Genomic DNA, 19,205 nt, shown 5'->3' on the forward strand with positions numbered 1-19,205 from the left:
GAAAGTAACGGAGGGCAAGGTCTTGGAGCAGGCGCCAACTTGAGTTTCTGTTCCCAGGAAAACTACAGAGCTGGTTACCAATAATTAATATAAAATCACAATATATAAATATATATATATATAATATATATGAATATATAAATATATAAAAATAAATATATAAAAGCACTCTTCCAGCCAGCTCCCCTCGCTCCTAGGCCAGGGACCCAGGGCTGCTGGCCCCTTGAATCTCATGTTCCTGGAGGCACAGCGATGCACCTTTGAAACTGGCCTGGTGAATACTCCTACTCCCCAGGAGAGGAAAGCACAGCAGCAGAGCTGCCCCACCACTGACAAGGCTCTACGTGACAGCTTGTTGGTTTGGAATATATTACTCAGTTCCCTGGTACAAGCTGGCATGTGCTGTGGTCAGCACAGCAGGGCACTACTTCTTGAGGGTGCTCTTAAGTGGTTCCATAAAGGGATAAGAATTACCTCCCGGCTTCTGCAAAACAGAGGTGAAAACCCTTACGAGCACGTTGCTTTCCTGCAAGCAGCAGGTCCAATCTGGCTCTCTGCACCACTACGGCAACTTTCTATAGTCGTCAGTAAGAGGACACGTATATTTGAAAGCTGTTTAAAGCCCAATTTATCTCTGTGACTGATGGATGCGCTCTCTTGATAAAAGTTGTATAATAATCTTGGCATTTCAAATTTAGTCTCCTTCAGTAGCTCCATAACAAGTTGTTCAATTTACAACTCACAATGAGATACTTGCTTTTCGAACAGCTGCCACCACAAGGTCAAGTTGGCACCTAAAAAGCAAACTGTGCTCTTTTCTGCTTTATATAAACACACACACACACACACACAGAGGCACAACCGCACACGCACACAAAACATCGCAAACTGCCCCTACAGACAGTCTGGCAATTTTGCTGATGATGCCCAAGGCAATGCAAAACTACAATTGCTTTTCTTGAGCTGCAGAGAGCTGGTGCTGCAGTGCTGAGCACAGAAAAAAGGGGTTTGGGCTACACTGAGACGAACTTGGAGATGTGACAAAGCACGGTTTCAGTGCTGCACACACAATGCAGGGAGGAAATCATGCATGTGCCTTGGTAATAATGGGAATCAGCGTCTACAACTCTACGTGCTGGGATGAAAACAGAGATCAAGGTGGTATTTTCACACTTCCATTCCTGTGTTTCACAACCCTTACTCACAAACACGCTGTTACCTCATGAGACACATTTTTGGTAGATTTCCAGTGTCTGCTTTAGAGTTTTTGCCTAGCTTCTTGTGAAGTCCCTGAACATTTTGGAAATGGGAAAAATATATGAAAACTATTGCACTCAGCTTGCCTACTCTTGCTTTTCCCAAGAACCTATTGCGTTTTGGACTTTTTGACACATTCGAAAGAAAACTGATTCACTGTTTTCTTCTCCTGATGCTGGGTGAGTGTGTAAATACTGCTGGTGTCATGTAAAAGACAGCCCTACCGCCCCATTATTCATAGAATGATTTAGTTTCTTCAGGTTCCTGTTTTTTGGCAAATACCACTCAAATTCCAGATTCTTAGAATAGCATTATTTTAATGGCATGTATTTTAATGGCATATATCTTAATAATTTATTTTAAGCATATATCTTCCTTTGGTCTTTAATAATTTTCTAATTTCTCTGAGTTTGTCTCATCCAAGACAGAAGCTGGCTCGAAGACCTTCTGCAAAACCCTCAAAATATTTCAGAATGTTTCTAGAAACCAAAACAACTTGTGCAGATAAACATCCCCCTGTACCTACATATGTAACACATTTCTTTATATGCCTTCATCTTTTGGATTTTGTGTTGGCCCAAGCTACATTTCTAAGACTTTAACTTTTAAAAGCATTTTAATTAACAACGATCTAATTCTTGTTTACTTAACGTACAACTCTTGCAGTTCAAGACACGAGTGACCAGCAAGGTGCTTCCCAGAGCACATTTGCAGCAGAGCTGGCAGCAGGGCGACACGTACCACTCTGTGGCCTCTCCAGTACAAAGCCTAACATTTCAGCTCAGACTTGCTTCCTTGGTGGTTTAAGGTGAGACGATAGGATGTGATCATGCTACCATCTGTCAGGGGGACAGTAACACCTGTAAAAGTCCAGAAGGGGCAGAGAAGGGTAGCACATCTGGATCTAGCGCAATAAGGTCACCAAAGCTCATCTGTGACAGCTCATCAGGTAATAAAATGAAAAATGCATAAAAACAATGAAAACACAGACCCTAATACACACACGCACTTATAACACGTGCATCGCTTGGGAAAGCAAGGCACAGGTGTCAAGAATTAACACAGCTTCAAGGGAAGGTTAAACATGTTCCTGGAAGAGAAATCCACTGAACATTACTAACTACACAAAAGCTGTGTCTGATTCAGGAAATTCCTGAAATAAAAATACTTGGAGGCTATGAGATGATGAGGGGAAAGTATCATATAATCTCACCCTGTTCTTCTACTCTTCTCTAAGCATCTGCTCATGGTCCCTGTTGGAGCCAGGATGTTGGCAGAGAGGATCTTTGGTATAACTCATGATTATTATTCTTATAAAATGCCAAAACGTTCTCTATTAATAAGTATTTAGACTACAAGGAATCACCCTGGCCCTGTAATTCGTCCTTTTCATATACCGAAAACCCAAAACCCATATAATTTTACCTCGTGCATCCCACAACAGGATCTCTGACTCCTGTTTGAACTGAAATGTGTCCTAAACAGGGATAACTGTCTTTGATTTAGAGATGGTGGGTGATGGAGGAATCTACCACACCCCTTGTATTATTTATCATACACTACCATGGCAGTCTCATACTGGGACTGTGAGACACTACATAGATATTCAGCATCTGTGAATACGCACAAGGATTTTAAAATGGGGAAAAAACCCCAAAGTATTGTGGTCTTTTTCTTCTCCAAGGATAGAATCATGGAATCACAGAATGCCCTGAGCTGGAAGGGACCCACAAGGACCATCGAGTCCAGCTCCTGTCCCTGCACAGGACACCCCAAATTCACACCATGTCTCTGAGGGCCTTGTCCAAGCGCTTCTGGAATATCGCCAGGCTGGTGCCATGATGCCTCCCTGGGGAGCCTGTGCCAGGGCTCCACCACCCTCTGGGGGAAGAACCTTTCCCTAATGCCCAGCCTAACCCTCTCCTGGCACATCTCCCTGCCATTCCCTCGGGGCCTGGCATTGGTCACCAGAGAGAAGAGATCAGCATTCATTCACCTTTATATCCACACGTAAAATCACCTTTACATTCACATGTAAAAAGTAAGACTAAGAATTTGCACTTCATTTCTGGTCTGAGCCTTATTCTGCAACCTTGGGTAAGCCACCTAAATACTACAGCTCAAATTTCTCCCAGCTGTGTAACGGGGACCAGAACGCTTGCTTACAGTGAGGATTCCTTGATTTAGACTTCTAACATCTTTCGATAACCTTTGTAACAATCCTCCTATCACAAGCTTTTTAGTCTTCTTTGTAAAAAGCAGTTAGTTTAAAATAAAGGGAAGATCTCTGATAAAAGAACAAGCAATATACAACAGGACAGAGATGAGAAAGTGGTTTGATGGCAGAGGGTGAGAGCACAGAGGAACGGAGGTGGGGGAAGGGGAGAAAAGGAGAGAACAGCACTGGATGTGACATTCCAAACAGGCTAGAAAATGCTGCCATTCACACTGATATCACAGCTTTGCAATTATCAGCTTTTCCAGCTGTGAAAGCGTCTGATTAGGTTTTATATTTCTGGGATCTATAAATACATCTTGATATATTTTTTTAAACAGAGATTGTGCTGTTTGTTTTTGATATATTTAAAAATCAGGTGTAAGAAGGGAAGCAGATGTGCTTGTTTTCAAAACTGAAAGTCATAAAAAACCATGTAAAGATTTTAGACTGGCTGATATACAGGAAGGAAATAGTAATATTTCAGCTGGGAACAATATCCAAAACTGAGGCAACACGTAGTCTGTTGGCAGCTAAGCGACATACTTAGCAAACCAAGAGCAGCACATGATTAAATCTCATTATACCTGTTCCATTCCAAAACATTTTAGGTACAACTTGTGTCTCTCCAAGCACTTACTGTATTAATGACATCAGGAGCACATCGTAAAATCTAAACAGCTAGTTTTATGCCAGAAGCTATAGCTGGACAACTTATTCAATTCCAGGAATCTCAGAATTATTTCCCACCCAAAGCAATGAAAAGGATGATAAAATGGGCAAAAGACTTCTTTCGACGACCTACCCAAGTTGCTGCAGAACTCTCCTACCATGCCGTCCGGGTTAGCAGTAGGGATTTGTGTAAGACCCGTCAGGATGAGAACGTCACTATTTTTAAGAGAAGCCTGGTCCATGGGCTGAAACAGATCACAGGGGAATAAAATGAGTAACGTGAGAATTACAACACAGGTTTCTCTGCTCTGTAGCAAGAAGACTGCAATACATAATAGATACAGTGAGCAAGACAGAAAACACATGGAACGCTTTAAACTTAACATTCCTCCATCTGTGGAAACCTAACTGGAGTTCATAAAACACATACAACTGTTTACCTGCATACCACAGCCCAAAACAAACAACAGACCCGTAACCGGATCCATCTCAAAGTAGTCTCCATAGGCTCATGGCCTCAGGAGCTGAACACCAAAAGGCAGTAATTTGCTGAGGGTGTGGCAGTGCAGCCAGGAATGGTTTGACACTGGCATTCCTATCTCTGGCCCCACTAGTTCCCAGCTTGCTTCCCTTTGCAAATCCAGGTGTCAGCTTTGATTTCCAGGGCTCGCCATCTACAGGGGCAGTACCGTTTTCCTCAACCATTCAGTGGATTCTCTTTGGAAGAGGTGAGATCAGCAAAGGACTTTGGGCCTGAAGCTCTCAATTTTATGTATGAATCCGAATACCGCACAAGGTTCTCCCTTGACTGTGAAGCCTGTTCCTCTGCCCGCAGTATTACAACCATGACTTTCAAATACTCCTTTCAGATTGTTTGCACAGGCCTTTTTAGAAGTCTGGTTTTGTGAAACGGTAAATGGCTACTGCTGGCTGAAAAGAGAAATTGATTTACATTCCTTAATATTGGTAAATTTTGTTTATTTATCTAAGAAATAATAATCTAAGAAGTGATCACTTATGCTTTTTTTTTTAATGTAGCTATAATATCAAGCCAAACAGACAAGTATTTCCTTAAAAGCCAGTAGCTAAAAACGGGTGAAAAATCATAGCTTCAACTGCACAAAAAAACCATACAAAAAAGTAGAGCTCCCAATGCAACACCGGAGCTAAAATAATAGAGAAAATATAACTTGGCTTACCAGTCTCCTCTAGTGAATCGGATTAGCACTACGCCCCCCTCCAATACATTTCTTTGAAGACTGTGTTAGAGGCTAAGCTATGTCAAAGTGAAATAGATGCCTTCACAGGGCTATGACCCCTGATCCGCTGGGTCTACAGCGTATGCTGTACCGACAACCCACAGCCATAGGTACAAGCCTAGATAATGCGGTTAAAGTGCTGAGGGTAACTATCACAAGCATCTATCCATGCCATGCCCGCTTCCTGGGGGACAGAAGAGTTTATATCTGCACAGTCTATCCTGTGGCTCACGGATATAGCAGAGGGATGAACAACTAATGGTCCAAGGGAAGAGTGTGGCAACTTGGCCGCTGGCAGACAGACTAATAATGTTAGAGCAAACGTCACTTCTGCCTCGGCTGTGCATAAAGGCTCACACTTTTTTCACTGAGGTCAATCATTTGACATGTTTTATACTGGCATTTTATTAAAGCAGAATGAAAATGCATACCCATTTCTCTCCATTAGCAAACCTAGAGTAGATATTCAGAAATTATACTTAAGTGTGACCTGATACTAAATATATATTCTTGGTACCCAAAATGTAGCATAATTCAGTCTTGAAAAGGCAAAATCTACTTCTCTCTCTGCAGACGCAGTTCAGCTACGGTGAAAAGAAACTTTTAGCCTCGCTCTGGGCTGGGACGAACTTCTCACAGGTACTATTCAAGCAAAGGTGGGCAACTGCAGCCAGCTGCATCGTATTTTATGGTTATTTATTCTCAAGCGGCTCTCTTCAGTCTCACCAACCAGGAAAGACTCCTACCAGAAGAGACTGATGAAGAGATTTCCTCCACTCAAGCTAGAAGACCACTGTACAGTCAATCCCCTGCTCACAGCCCCTGACTGCCATTCTTAAGTAGCTGAGGAAGACCTTGCTCTGTTAAACATGCAGGGGAATTTCCTATCAGCTTCGACAGAAGTTTATGCTGTGCACTACCTTATAGGACCAGACCTGTTACATGAGATATATTGCAATCTCTGACTCTCTATAGCATGTCCATGAAAACAAAATGCCAATAACGCAATAAAAAATAATATCGAATCTGCCTGTGATAATGTAGATAATGATTATGCCATATTAGATACGCATAATTTCAGCTGCTATTGCACTGAAAGGGCTTGCATCGATTTTTGAGGGTTAATGTAAAGAATATGTCTTAAAAGGCTTTTAGTGACATGCCTGAACCTGTGCTGTCAACTCCTGTTCTCCCCTTCAGCGGCAATGGTGTCAATTGTAGCCTCAGTAGAGGGTGAGGCAAAATTTCCAATAGAAACCATCTGCCAGAAGACAGAAGTGAAGGGAACAATTAATGGTGCCAGACCGAACTCTTGAACAAACCCTTTAAGGCTCTTCAGTTATTTTCAGCAGCTACGAATACAGCCTTGCTGAACCCTTCACTTGCACTTCCTACAGACCTGCTGAGGATTTCACAAGATATTGCTGCTCCTGCATCCAAGCTGAGCCCAACAGCCAGGATTCACTGCACCCAGCTCCAGCTAATCTGTACATCCTGGGCCATGCCTAAGCTAAGCTATGCTAATTGCTTCATTGTCTATCTGTTGTTAATAGAGATGGACTGATTATTACAGATGCACCACAACTCCCTGCTGATTATAGATGTAACCTAGATGTAACTTAACATTTCAAGAAAACTTTAAGCCATAATTTATACTGAAGAAGCGATCCCACTCTCTTCTCATGATGGTTGATTCCTGCCCATGCTGCCATGTCCACTATGCCAGCCCTTAAATCCCAGTGCTGGCAGACGGGAGAAGGAGGGAAGGATTGGTGGGGGCCCACTTTTGGTTAGGTGAGATGAACCATTATCTTGTTCGCACCTTGAGAGAAGGAAATGCTTTCCAGGTTATTACTGTGTATATTAAACAAGGTGTAAGAGGAAGAAGCATTTTTTCAATTTGTACACCCAAATAATCGGTGTCTTGTCACCCTGAAAAAATGGCTGATGAGAGCCTGATCAACTGATGCCCATCTTTAATAATTACAGAGGGAGTTCCAGAAGACTGGAAAAGTGCTAAGGTTTTACTATTATTCAAAAAGCTCTGGATATGTTTTTACATAAACACATGCTGATATAATATACTGGATATAATATACAGATATAATACACCGGCATAATTTTTAAACAAAAACACAGTGACTGTTTTCATACACTGGTAAAAGACAGGAATTTCGTTATGATGGCTCACCACAATTCTATGGAGAAACAGGTCAGACAAACAACTTTCATGGCCCGAGGAAAAAATGCTGATCTGTGGAACACAATTTTGACTCTGTGCCACTCAAGATATTGTTATCATTACATATTGTCTGACAAACATCAAATAGATGAAGACCTGGTTGGCCGCTCACAACAAACACTAGTCATTATAGATTCACCATATTGAAGGAGCTTGTACTGGTGTTCACAGGGATTAACACTGGGACAAAACTATTCATTGTCTTCAATAACCATCTGGAAGCAAATATAAGATGATGATGATGATGATATCTGATATGCAAATGATACCTGGTAACATTTGTGATGTGGTAAATAACAAGGAAAGGGCAAACTGAATGCAATTTCAACACTCTGGTAAGCTATTCCTTCAAACTATGTGTTAATATAAAATAATGCAAAGTGTAATGGAATGTACGCTAAAAAATGAGGCTCCTGTAGAGCATGTGGGACAAGCAGCACTGTCAGCAGAGCAAATAGTGCAGGTTTCATCTCTTGTTAGCAAACAGAGCAGGTCCCAAGGGTTTCAGGTAGGCTTGCAGTACATTTTCCTGCACTTGTTAAAGCTGAAACTGTGCTGTTGAACTGCTACCACTTCTGCAGGTCGCAGCGAGTGAGTGCAGATCTGCTGCCCACAGGCTGTGCTCTTAGCAGGCAGTTCATTCGCACACCGCTCCCTGCCACAGGGCAGTAATTTCCTTAAAAATGGGGACTTTAGCAGAAGCTTCTGGAGAAATGTTCACCTTTGGAAAATGATGAAGCATGGCCAGTCTACCCTGATAAACTGAATCACTGTTTCTTGTAAATGAAAACACTCTCAGTTACCAAACTACTTCTGATAGTGCAACGTTTTTCCTCACAGAAATGTTCCGTTCATATGGAAGCTGGTGAAGAGTCTGGAGAACAAGTCTTATGAGAGGTTGAGGGGGCTGGGGGGGTTTAGCCTGGAGAAGAGGGGGCTGAGGGGAGCCCTTCTCGCTCTCTGCAGCTGCCTGAGAGGGGCTGGAGTGAAGCGGGGGTTGGTCTCTGCTCCCAGGTCACCAGTGACAGGACGAGAGGAACCGGCCCCAGGCTGCGTCAGGGGAGGTTTAGGTTGGATGTGAGGGAAAATGCCTTCCCTGCCAGAGCGGTCAGGCCCTGGCACAGGCTGCCCAGAGAGGTGGGGGAGTCACCGTCCCTGGGGGGGTTCAAACACGGTGCAGCCGTGGCACTTGGGGCCATGGTTTAGGAGGCCTGGGGGTGTTGGCTTGGCGGTTGGACTTGATGATCCTAGAGGTCTTTTCCAACCTTAATGATTCTATGATTCTATATATTGTCAAACACTGCTGCTGCTCCTTCACTAGAAAGTGACGGAAGAGCACATCCCAGGCCAGCATGAGGCTGATGAGAAAAAGGGATTTAGAGACTCTGATACGTTGCATGTCGCTAAGTACAGCCGTACTATTAGGGATAGTTTATCTGTTGCAGTTTTTCAGCTCCTGAAATCAAGCTTTTAAATGCAGGATGCTCAGAAGCAAAGCTCTTTAGAAGATACTCACCTTGGGGGAAATTACTTACTGATCATGAACCTGACACATTTTCTAAATTATTTTAAAATACCTCCTGCTAATATTGCTTTTAACTATTTTGACAACTTCTGAAGCACACAGTACTGCAAACTTCAAGCCATTCTTTGCACTAAGAATTTATGGATCTAGAGAGAATTAATTTACTGGAAATTACATCTACAGCACTATAAAGACTTTGCCCTTAGCAGAGCAGGGTGGAAAAGTTGGCAGCCAGTTAGCTATCATTTCTCTCAAGGAAGGATGTTTCAGAAGTGATATAGAAGCAGTCTGTGAACTGTCTGTAAAGACTCTTCAGTGAAATATGGATTTTAAAAAAAGTCATTAATGCTCCATTGTTTAACTCTGTTGAAAATTTCCTATTTAAGGTGAAGGAGAATTTCCCAGCTGGTGAGCATGTTAACATGAAATCATCAATAGCAAAGAATTTTAGGTGTCCTTCCCTAGGAACTATTGATACCTGCCCACTTATCAGGGTGGTATGTGTTCTCAATGCCATTAAAAGTCCAGCCAGTTACTAACAGAGGTACCTTTGTACAGCTTCCACACTACACCTGATCCCAGCCGAAATAAGCCTCTTTATTCTCTTTGAGCAAAGGCACTTCCTCCTACAGAAGACTAACAACAGTCAGGGGTTGTACCTGAGGGTGTGTTGTAAGTAGAGAAGATCCTGAAACATAGGAAACCTTTTCATAGTGCGACTGGATAATCCAATTGGAACTTCCAAGAGCGTAGCCTGAGCTGAGAGGGGTGACCTGCACAGCACCGAACAGCTCCTGAAACACACAGTAAGAGCCATTAACTTGAGTGAGCCCCCGAGAGCAGTCAGAACAGGTCATTTTACATTTTACCATCAGTGATATCAATTTTAAAAGTAGTTCTGCTATTCAAACCCTTTATGAAGGTAGTTTCTCGAGCTTTATGACTGGTGTTTTTATTTACCAATGTCTAACAGGACACATGCTCTGACAAAAGTTCTTCCTGAGGTAGGGCCTTCATAAAGACTCTCTTCTGTGTGAATTATATGGCATCTAACTGAGCTCACACTGAGCCATAACTCTAAATGGAGGAATCAACCGGGGTCTTGATTCTCTGCCTGCCTTTGCTGTACTGAAGAAGCTTGTAGGAGCTTTACATCTTTGAAGACTCTATACTCCTTTAGTCACATTTTATTGATACAGGCCAGCAGAAGAGAAGGAAGGACAAGTAGTTCTGTAGTGACAGAAAACTCTGCTTGGGTTACACATTTTGCTGTGGAAAACATAAACTTAACTTCAGACTTGCTCACTTTCTAACTTTATTTCTTTTCGAATGCTAGCTACTGGTGATTTAGAAACAACACCCTGCAAACTCAATCCAAATTTCAGTTTCAGCTCTGAGCATAAGCAACCTGACAGTTGTCTCCTTTTCAGGTGTCATTAGAAGTTTTAACCATACACAGTAATGTGTTACTCTTGCTTTGAGAAAGGAAAAGAAGCTTCTGTGTATACCTCACTAATGTGTTCTACTTTCTGGTTACTGAATAATGGAACAAGCATCTGATTCATACAATACTAATGATTTTTCTAGTATCTCAATAGATACTTGGATGCCTTTCAAAACAAAACAGGGTCTCCATCCCTCAGAGTGTGTAAACCAAGGCTCTAGATTGCGCTGATACGCAGACATGTAAAGTGGACAACAAACCATTCTTGATGCTGTCACGTATTGGGTTAACTGGCTAATTAGGGTCTCATTGTTTTAAAATTTGCTTTGGGAAGAGATAAAATATGCTCTAGAAATGTCTCTTTTTTTCCCCTGGTAACTATAAAGGAATGTTTGGCTCAGATGCACAGATCTAAAATTAGGCAAGATGCATCCACGCTGTGAGGGTAGTGGAAAATGAACAGTAACCCCCACGCATACTGAGGAGGTCCAAACGCCCTCAACCTGACCGGTTGCTGGACAAAGCTGCAGCCGTTACTTGGGTCAGCAGCCATGTTAGTGGTGGCTTGGAGTCTTTTTCACCAGCTGTAATGCAGCACCACACAAACCCAAATCCACCAGATCTAGTACACAGTACCACTGGTTACTGTTCTAATCTGTCTTACACATAAACAGTAGTCTCCAAACTTCAGTGGCCCACTGCTTAAGAAAAGGGAGCAAATAAAAAGCTTTGGGTACACAACTTTAACCCATCTTTTTATTTCTTAGAGCCCTGAGCAGCACTAGCAGGTACCACAGCCCACATGTGGCCTACAAACTATAAGGGAACAGTGTATCTGCAGACTACTCAATTGTTTGTTCAGTTCATGTGAGGAACTACACTGGATTATAGTCAACGGCATTACAAACAACAAACGTTAGCCAGGAACCCTGGGAAAGGAGTTTTTGAAGTTCAATGTCGAACCATTACATTTTGTTTACAATCCCCGATTTGCTGTATAAAAGAAAGTGGGGGCTAAAGCACTCAAAAGATTCCCAGAAGTGAGATACGGTAACTCAGAAGGGGATGTGGCTTACAGAGAGGATACATGCATTTTGTACATCCTCCCAGCTCTCAGTGGGCCAGCCATCAACTCCAAATTTGGAGGCACACTGCCTTAAAATTGGCCTCCCTAAGGAAGAGGAGAAACAAATGGATACTGTCTGATTTCACCAGACAAGAACCCTTCGTGGGAGGCAGACTGAAACACATTCAATATAACCTTGTCTTGCTTTCTTAGGCTAGGGTAACTAGGTCTTACACAGGATCTAGAGGTAAAATAAAAAAGGAAAGGCTTTTGCGGAGAAAAGCTGGGAAACAACAAGTTGTTACTGTTGACCTGAGGATAGCTTTACAGGTACTCACAATTTTCTGAGAATACCCCACCAGCTGGATCTTACTGAGCGCAGCATTCACTTCTGGCATGGTGTAGCACTTCCTCCACATTGACACCTCCACCGCATCCTTCAGAGGGGCAGGCAGCAATCTGCAAAGATCAACAGGGTGTGGGCATTTTCAGAACTTCATGATGACCACCAGCTTTTACTCCCATTTATATTCTCCAAATCTTAGATTTTCCCTTTTTGTCTTTTTATTTTAAATATGCCTGGTGCTTCACAGTGAGGAGCAAGACTTTCTGCCTGTTGAGGAGCAGAACTGCACTGCCCATTCTGCCTCACCCCAAAGACTGCTCTCCTTGAGCTCTCTTTGTTGTTGTTCCTATTCAGCCCTTTCATCAAAGAAGTAGCTGTGATGAAGGTGTAATAGCAACTCTTGTGGCATTTTCAGCACTGATGAAAGATGCTGGCTGATCTGACACGTCAACATGAAACACACCACTAGAACTGGTAAAGATGACTGGGATCTTGGATCAGTGTCTCTTTTGCATGGCTGAAAAATTTGAAAACAAAAGCAAACCACAATCTGGTGATTCAAATGCAGTTATCAGACCACGAACAAAGTCTGGCTCTCTCCTTTTTGTCACCAGTGTCATGCAGGAGCAGGTGCCCCTGCACCTCGGTTTCTTTGCCTCCACCTCAGACACCCCACTTGCCTTCCAAGTGCACTGGCAAGGGTACATTAGCTGACACTGCAGAGCTCTTTGAAATCCCCTACACGGAAGTATTTAAGATGTTTTACAACAAAGTAAAATCCATCCATTCTGCTCTTCACAGACATTGCAAGTTAGCTGGACAGCGTTGTCAAGGGAAGAAGTGAACTGTAATGTCACAGGCTGTAAGAGAGATGGCTAACTTCTGGGAAATAAATCTTCCTTAGCAACATGAACTGAGGCAGGAAGCAGCACAGCTGCCAAATGCATAAGAAGAATAGGGTTTTTTTGTATATTAAACCAATGCTAAATCAAAGGCTAATTCAAACCAATTTCCAAAGATTTATGGAAATTGGTCAAGTTTCTTTGATCAATTTGTTTAAAGGAATTTAATTTATTGTTATATCTACTAGGTCAGTGAGCTCCTCCATAATTTAAGATACTGAAGAAAGGATTAAGGCCAGCCATTGCCAAGACCGCTGTACAGGTCTAGTGCGATAACTGTAATTCCAGCACATGCTGGCTGAAAGCATACTGCGCTTAAGGAAACAAACAAAGCGTTCAAGGTCTTTTTTGGGAAGTCATAAGCAGCAAAAGGCCAAACAATGTGGATAGTTGTCCACCACTGCACAGAAGCAAATTGCCTGTAAAAGCCTTTAACCTACCATAAGAAGCATTTAGTGTTGGATGCTTTCAGGAACTTCTCTTCTGGGAAGAGGAGAATGTATCTCCAGGTAATGGAGAAAAGTGGGGAATTGTCCTTGGTGATTGAAGTAAGCTTCTATTAGCCTTGACTCTGTAGCTACACTGTAAATATACTCTGATCCCTAACAGAGACCAGTGGCACCAGTCTCCACTGGTTTCATTCTCTGCTGAGCAGCACACAGAGACAATGAGGACTGTCAGTTCCTCTAACGTGCCCCTGCTGGCATTCAACCTGTCACCCACGCTTTTAGAATTTGTACAGAAAGTTACTAGAGGATGTTTTAAAGTCTGGAGTGAATCTGCTACCACTGTGGCAACATCCTATTACGGATCACCTCATAACAACCAGATGCATGTGGGCAGATACCGCCAACCTACAGCTACAAACAGGAAGGTATCACAAAGCAGCAAGGTCTAGTGGTTAGGATACTAAATTTAGGTGTAAGAAACTCAGAGGCTTGTATTCTTAACTGGGCATCTGCACAGAGACAGTCCCTCCTGTTTGATGCAATGGATAACATTTAGTATATGACTTGATACGTTCTTGTTTGGAGGAGAGGACGGCAGTACCAAACTAGATGAGAATGCTGGCCTTTCTTGTCCGCTGCACTGGCTCAGGAAACCGCCTGTTTCAGACACTTTATAGAAAGATGTAAGCAACCATCAAACAGGTAGCCAACAAAGTGCAAACTTCCTCTTTAGCCCCCTCAATCCTAATCAGCGTGAAAGATATCCTGGTTGAGCATCTATAGAGCTTCCATGAGATTGCTCATTTAAAATAAAAACCAATGGTAATAAAACTTGCTAAGCAATTAGTTCAGACTGGATCTGATAATGGAAAACCGTAAGCCACTATAATGAACTTATTATATTTTATACAGTATTTGCATTTAAAATGCTTCAATGCTTTATCTAATGAAGATGATAATACTTTGTGTTTTATACTAACTATCAGAGTAGAACTAGCTGAACTGTAAAGCAGCAATGGTGATTCATCAGCCTGAAAAATTAGACTCAGAAGTAATAAGTATTCTGTTCTAGCAATAGCCAAGTATTAAAAAAAAATTCACCAAGGATCACATTTTCTTAAATAACGGATGTCAGTCCAACCCTGCATGTGCTATTAGCCAGGTGTTAATTTGTGGATCAGTAGATGTTTGCTCACATGCTCTAATAATCAGTTCCATTCACGCTTGCATGACACTTGTCACCAGGAATCTCAAAAACACTTTGCAAACATTAATTAAGTCCTTGTATACCCTCTGCGGTAGATAGGAGCTCCATTTTCCAAAAGCTTAGCGAGCTGAAGGGGGAAACTCAGAGCACAGGTGGGCACAGTTGGAAAGGGAATTCAGATTTGTCCCCATTTCAGCTCACAGGCAACATTGGTTTGTACCAGCCTCAAGGCAGGGCTTATGATACGTGGACTTTTGTTACTGAACAGCTGCAGCGCCACTAGTCACACCTTGCTGTCCCGCTAACGTAGCGTTTCCCTGCTCTGCCTCTATCTCATATTCAGGCAGGGTATGCATTTTATTTCTGAAAGCTGAGGGACCTGCCATTTGATCAAGGTTCTCAACAACGTATGATGTTGTGGCAGTGTTCTGGGCTCTACAGAGGTCTTGTAAGTGGTACAGAAGGGTTGGTCCTGTCTATCCCCAGCGGTTGCCTCTTATACCATCTTCCTACCTCCATTACAACAGCCACTTGATGTACTAAGGAGGAAGTGTCAATGTTAGGGTACTTCCCAAGCAATATGAGGCAGAAAAATGTATTTTAAACACTGCTCCAACAGTAAGACTCCAGCCTTCTACAGCAATTGAACCAGACAAAGATCACCTCTCTGTGTTCACCTCTGGAATAGTCAACAGCACACAAAGTGCTAGACAGCACTTTTTCTAAAATACGACCACCAGGGAAGTGACATTAAATGAGCTCTAAGATATATGATCCTCCCTTAAACCATGCATACAAAACACATGCAGCAGTGTGACGAGAATAATGGCTCCAGTCCTCTCTCTTCACACCACTGTGAGCTTCAGGAGTAGTTCTGGTCAGGCCAGTGGACCCCAGAATTAGAAAATCCCACTATTCTGATGAGACTATACATCAACCAGCACAAAATCCTGATCGACTTTATTGTCTTCAGTTTTGTTTTACATCTGTGTTTTACTTGCCACCTTCAGAAGAGTGAGAGTTCAGTGCTGAGATAAGACAGCTCCTGAGCTCAGCAGGGGAGTACAATATATAGGTAAACACAGGTTAATTTGGATTTTTAATTTCTTTGCTTTGTGATATTGGAAAATGTCAAGACTACTTTTATAATGGATGAAATAACTGATTTTTGGTAAACTTTTAAATCAAGCCACATTAAGAATTAGGAATAGAAAATGGGAGATCAATTAAAAATGCACAAAGTAGCTTTTAAAAATAACTTTCTAATTAACTGGCCTTGTCTTTAATATGTGCTAATAATGTAACCGTCTCCCCCACAGAACATGTTGTGCACCTAAAGTTGTTTTTATTTCCAAAGAAAGCATTATCTGCAATTATAAACTGTATGGATAATTTTTAGATTATATAGGCTTTCAAAATTTTAAATGTAGAAAATCTCAATTTTGAGCAACTTGGTTTTCTGTATAGATGAAATAACGGACACGGAGTTTCCAAAAAAACATTTTCATTCAGATTTCAATTTGTTTCTAAGCCTTGAAAGAAAGCAAAAAACCACCTCTGTCACCCAAGTGTGAAAGAGGCTGCAGCCCGGGGAAGAAAGGCATCACTGCTCTGTGGTCGCCCACGAGCGACTTCCAACAGTTGTGTCTTGACTTTTTTAGCATTTCGGCAAACATGAATGTAAATATAATTTTAAATTAAAGTTATTCCAATAGAATATAATCAAGGTTAAATAGCTTGCTAATTTCAACAACTTTTTATGATGTTAATACAAAAATCTGCTGGTTTGATCTACTATCACGGGGCTATGTGAGGGGACACTTCCACGTTACAAAGTCTTCCTCCGAGAATCAAACTTGTGTGGTTGTTTGGAAGACCAACAATGTGCAAATGATTAAAGAAAGAACCAACCCACGGAGTCATAGTGTAAACCTCTTAGGCTATTTTTTCTGCTTAATGGCAGTAGCAATCTCAAATGGCGGCAGCTGACCCATCATCACAGTGAATTCTAAAGGTTGGTTAGGGTGTTTTAGGACAGTCACCCTCTCCCGGCAGCTTGTTCCTTACCTCTGTACCTCCTTGTTCTTCCACATGGAGGCAGACTGAGCCTTTGGCACACGTTCAATGGAGTTCACCAGTTCTTCCATGAGAAGTCTGAAAAGACATCCTAACTGAATTAGTATTGCAGCCTTTTGCACAGGAGAGAACTTTCCCCCATATGTTTCTAAAATATCACACAAACTGTAACACTATAAGGCAGTTTTAAAGAGAGGTTTGTCCCCCAGAGGCACCGCAGCAATTACCCCTCAACAATACTACCCCTGCTTCTCCACTGAGTGTTTCAAGCTAGGCTAATTTTGTCTGCCTGCTTGCGACAATAGAAGATCTGGCCCACTGGGTTATGGGTTATTTGGAAAATGGCAGGACAAGAGGAACTCCCAAATCTCTCTCCTGCTGTGCAAGATGATTTCTTCATTACTGACTGCTGGTCATATGAAATGAGACAAAATATATGAAGAAAACTCGTTAGCTGATGTCTGTTTATCACTTAGAGAAGCCAAGCACATTGTCAGAGTGAACTCTCCGCCTCTACAAATGCACAACACAGCATTTGAGACAGAAAAATATGTCAGGCATTAAAAATTGGCACTGCAGGTTTCACTGCCCAAAACCTAAGAGCATTTCTAATTGTATGCATGCTTCTCCTTGAAGGTAGGAAGTGACAGATTTAACTGCAGAGGAATGGCATGTGGAATTACTTGGGGTGGGGAGAACTGCACCAGTATACTCTCCAACCCGACTATGCTTGTTATCGTCAGCTATGGGCCAGCAATACCCCAGAGGTCTACTACTAGTCCGTATTAATACAATTCCTTTCTCCTACAAGGGCCTTCAGTTTCTGTTTGTTTTTACACAAAGGGAGAATTACTCTGGCATGGAAAGTTTGCATAGGACCTTTAATAGACAAAGGTTCCTGCCCTAAAGTGCTTACAGAGTAGTTCAGACACCACGGCCTAATCTGGTTTCTAATTATTGAACGTGGCAGCCGATCTGCATGAGGGGTGCACTTAGCACAAGTCCTGTTAGACTTCATGGAGGCCCCAACCTGCAGCCTTTGGTCTCGACTTACCCAATTAAGAGACAACGTTGTAAGAAAAGACTACCAAATTTGACGACCGAGTATTAAGCTTTTGACCGCACTGTTGGGTCTTACATTTCCTACTTGAGTCTCATATTTCTGCTGGTTTTCTTAGTGCTTCTCTTTGGAGTTCAGTGCTTATGTATCTCAACTGCCGTTTGAGATTAAGCCAGCCTAAATTCCCTTCCATAGTGTGGAGGAAAGCGTGATTATATGAATTTCAAATGCTGAAAAACTACAAGGCAATAATCTTAAAGTAATTTAGTGTTGAAAAGATTGGTGTCTCCTCTTTTGTTTAAGGGGAGCAGACAGGAGCAGAAGAGATCTTTGATTCATGGTTTTTGAAGGTCTGAAGTTGGCTATATGGTAATTGCTGCTCAAGGTGTCTCAGTCCACTCAAGACCTACTATCCCACATCTACCGCCTGGACTCAACACAAAGCACCTGTTGTAAATGTTGAAGACAGATGGTTCCAGAGGTTGGGAAACATTGAGTTAACACATTTGCAGCACTAAGGACTTGGCTGGTGTTCAGCTACTGCCTAAAAGCCTCTTTGGAACATTATACACCACTCCTCTACCCATCTCGTCCTTTACACCGTTTCCTTAGCAGTGAAGAACGAGGAGTAGAGAATATTAAGGGGCTTTTTACCTGCCAATTTGCACAGTGGGCTCAGTGGCATACACTGTTCCAGTGAATCCTGTGTACTCTGTGATATAGGGCAATGCCATCATGCAGTGATAGTTTGAGATCAAGATTACATCTACCGTGGAGAGGTCAAGCAGCTCAGTCTGAAAACAGAGGAAAGAGATAAACAACATGTAAGCCTTTCATGCAGTTTAAGCAATGGCAAAAACATCTTGTTCTTTTTTTAAAAAAACTTTATATTGCATGAATGCAACCGGTTTACTAAAAAAGCAGGTGGCAGGCATGTCTCAGCTGTGGCAAAGATTAATATTTCCTTTAAATTAACAAGATTTATTTTAAAAGCTGCTTAAAACTGTTCCCTTCTCAAATCTGAAAAGGAAACCATGCCCTGGGTTTGTCTGTCTTTCATGTAACGAAATGGCTGCCACTAAGAGAGGCATGATGATTACACTTTTATCAAAGACCTGACGTGCGTGCTTTCTTAGGGAGGAACACTCCGCAGACACCAAAACTTCTGCAACTGCGACTTAATAGGGTGTCTCGCATTTTTTATGTGGCTCATGGTACTGTACCCCAGGAGAGTGAGAGAGATGGACGTAGGTTGTATTTATTCATATGGTTAAAATAATTCTCATATTTTCCCAAACTAAATGCTTGGCATCTTCATCATTCACGTTTTCTATAGCAGGCGATTAAGCTCATTCATAGGATACAACAAAACAGGCGGGTGGGTCCAATTTGTTTTGATGTGACAGTTCAGACAGTAGTTCAGAGAGTGAAAGAAGATTTCACACATTGTTAAAGGAATTTTAATTAGAAATATTTACTGGTAAT

General features: G+C 42.0%; 1 protein-coding gene across 1 annotated transcript in view; it reads right to left on the reverse strand.

Moving 5' to 3' along the window:
- The window catches only part of INTS9 (integrator complex subunit 9), a 75,484-nt gene that overhangs the window by 39,856 nt on the left and 16,423 nt on the right, over positions 1-19,205 (reverse strand). Inside the window, exons 5-9 of the mRNA XM_075086504.1 lie at positions 18,375-18,514; positions 16,652-16,738; positions 12,019-12,139; positions 9,830-9,964; positions 4,278-4,389 (exon numbers count right to left, since the gene is read on the reverse strand). Coding sequence (XP_074942605.1) covers positions 4,278-4,389; positions 9,830-9,964; positions 12,019-12,139; positions 16,652-16,738; positions 18,375-18,514 — 595 coding nt within the window. The remainder of the gene's footprint in view (positions 1-4,277; positions 4,390-9,829; positions 9,965-12,018; positions 12,140-16,651; positions 16,739-18,374; positions 18,515-19,205) is intronic.

The sequence above is a fragment of the Phalacrocorax aristotelis genome, chromosome 3 (assembly GCF_949628215.1).
Source record: "Phalacrocorax aristotelis chromosome 3, bGulAri2.1, whole genome shotgun sequence".
NCBI lineage: Eukaryota > Metazoa > Chordata > Aves > Suliformes > Phalacrocoracidae > Phalacrocorax > Phalacrocorax aristotelis.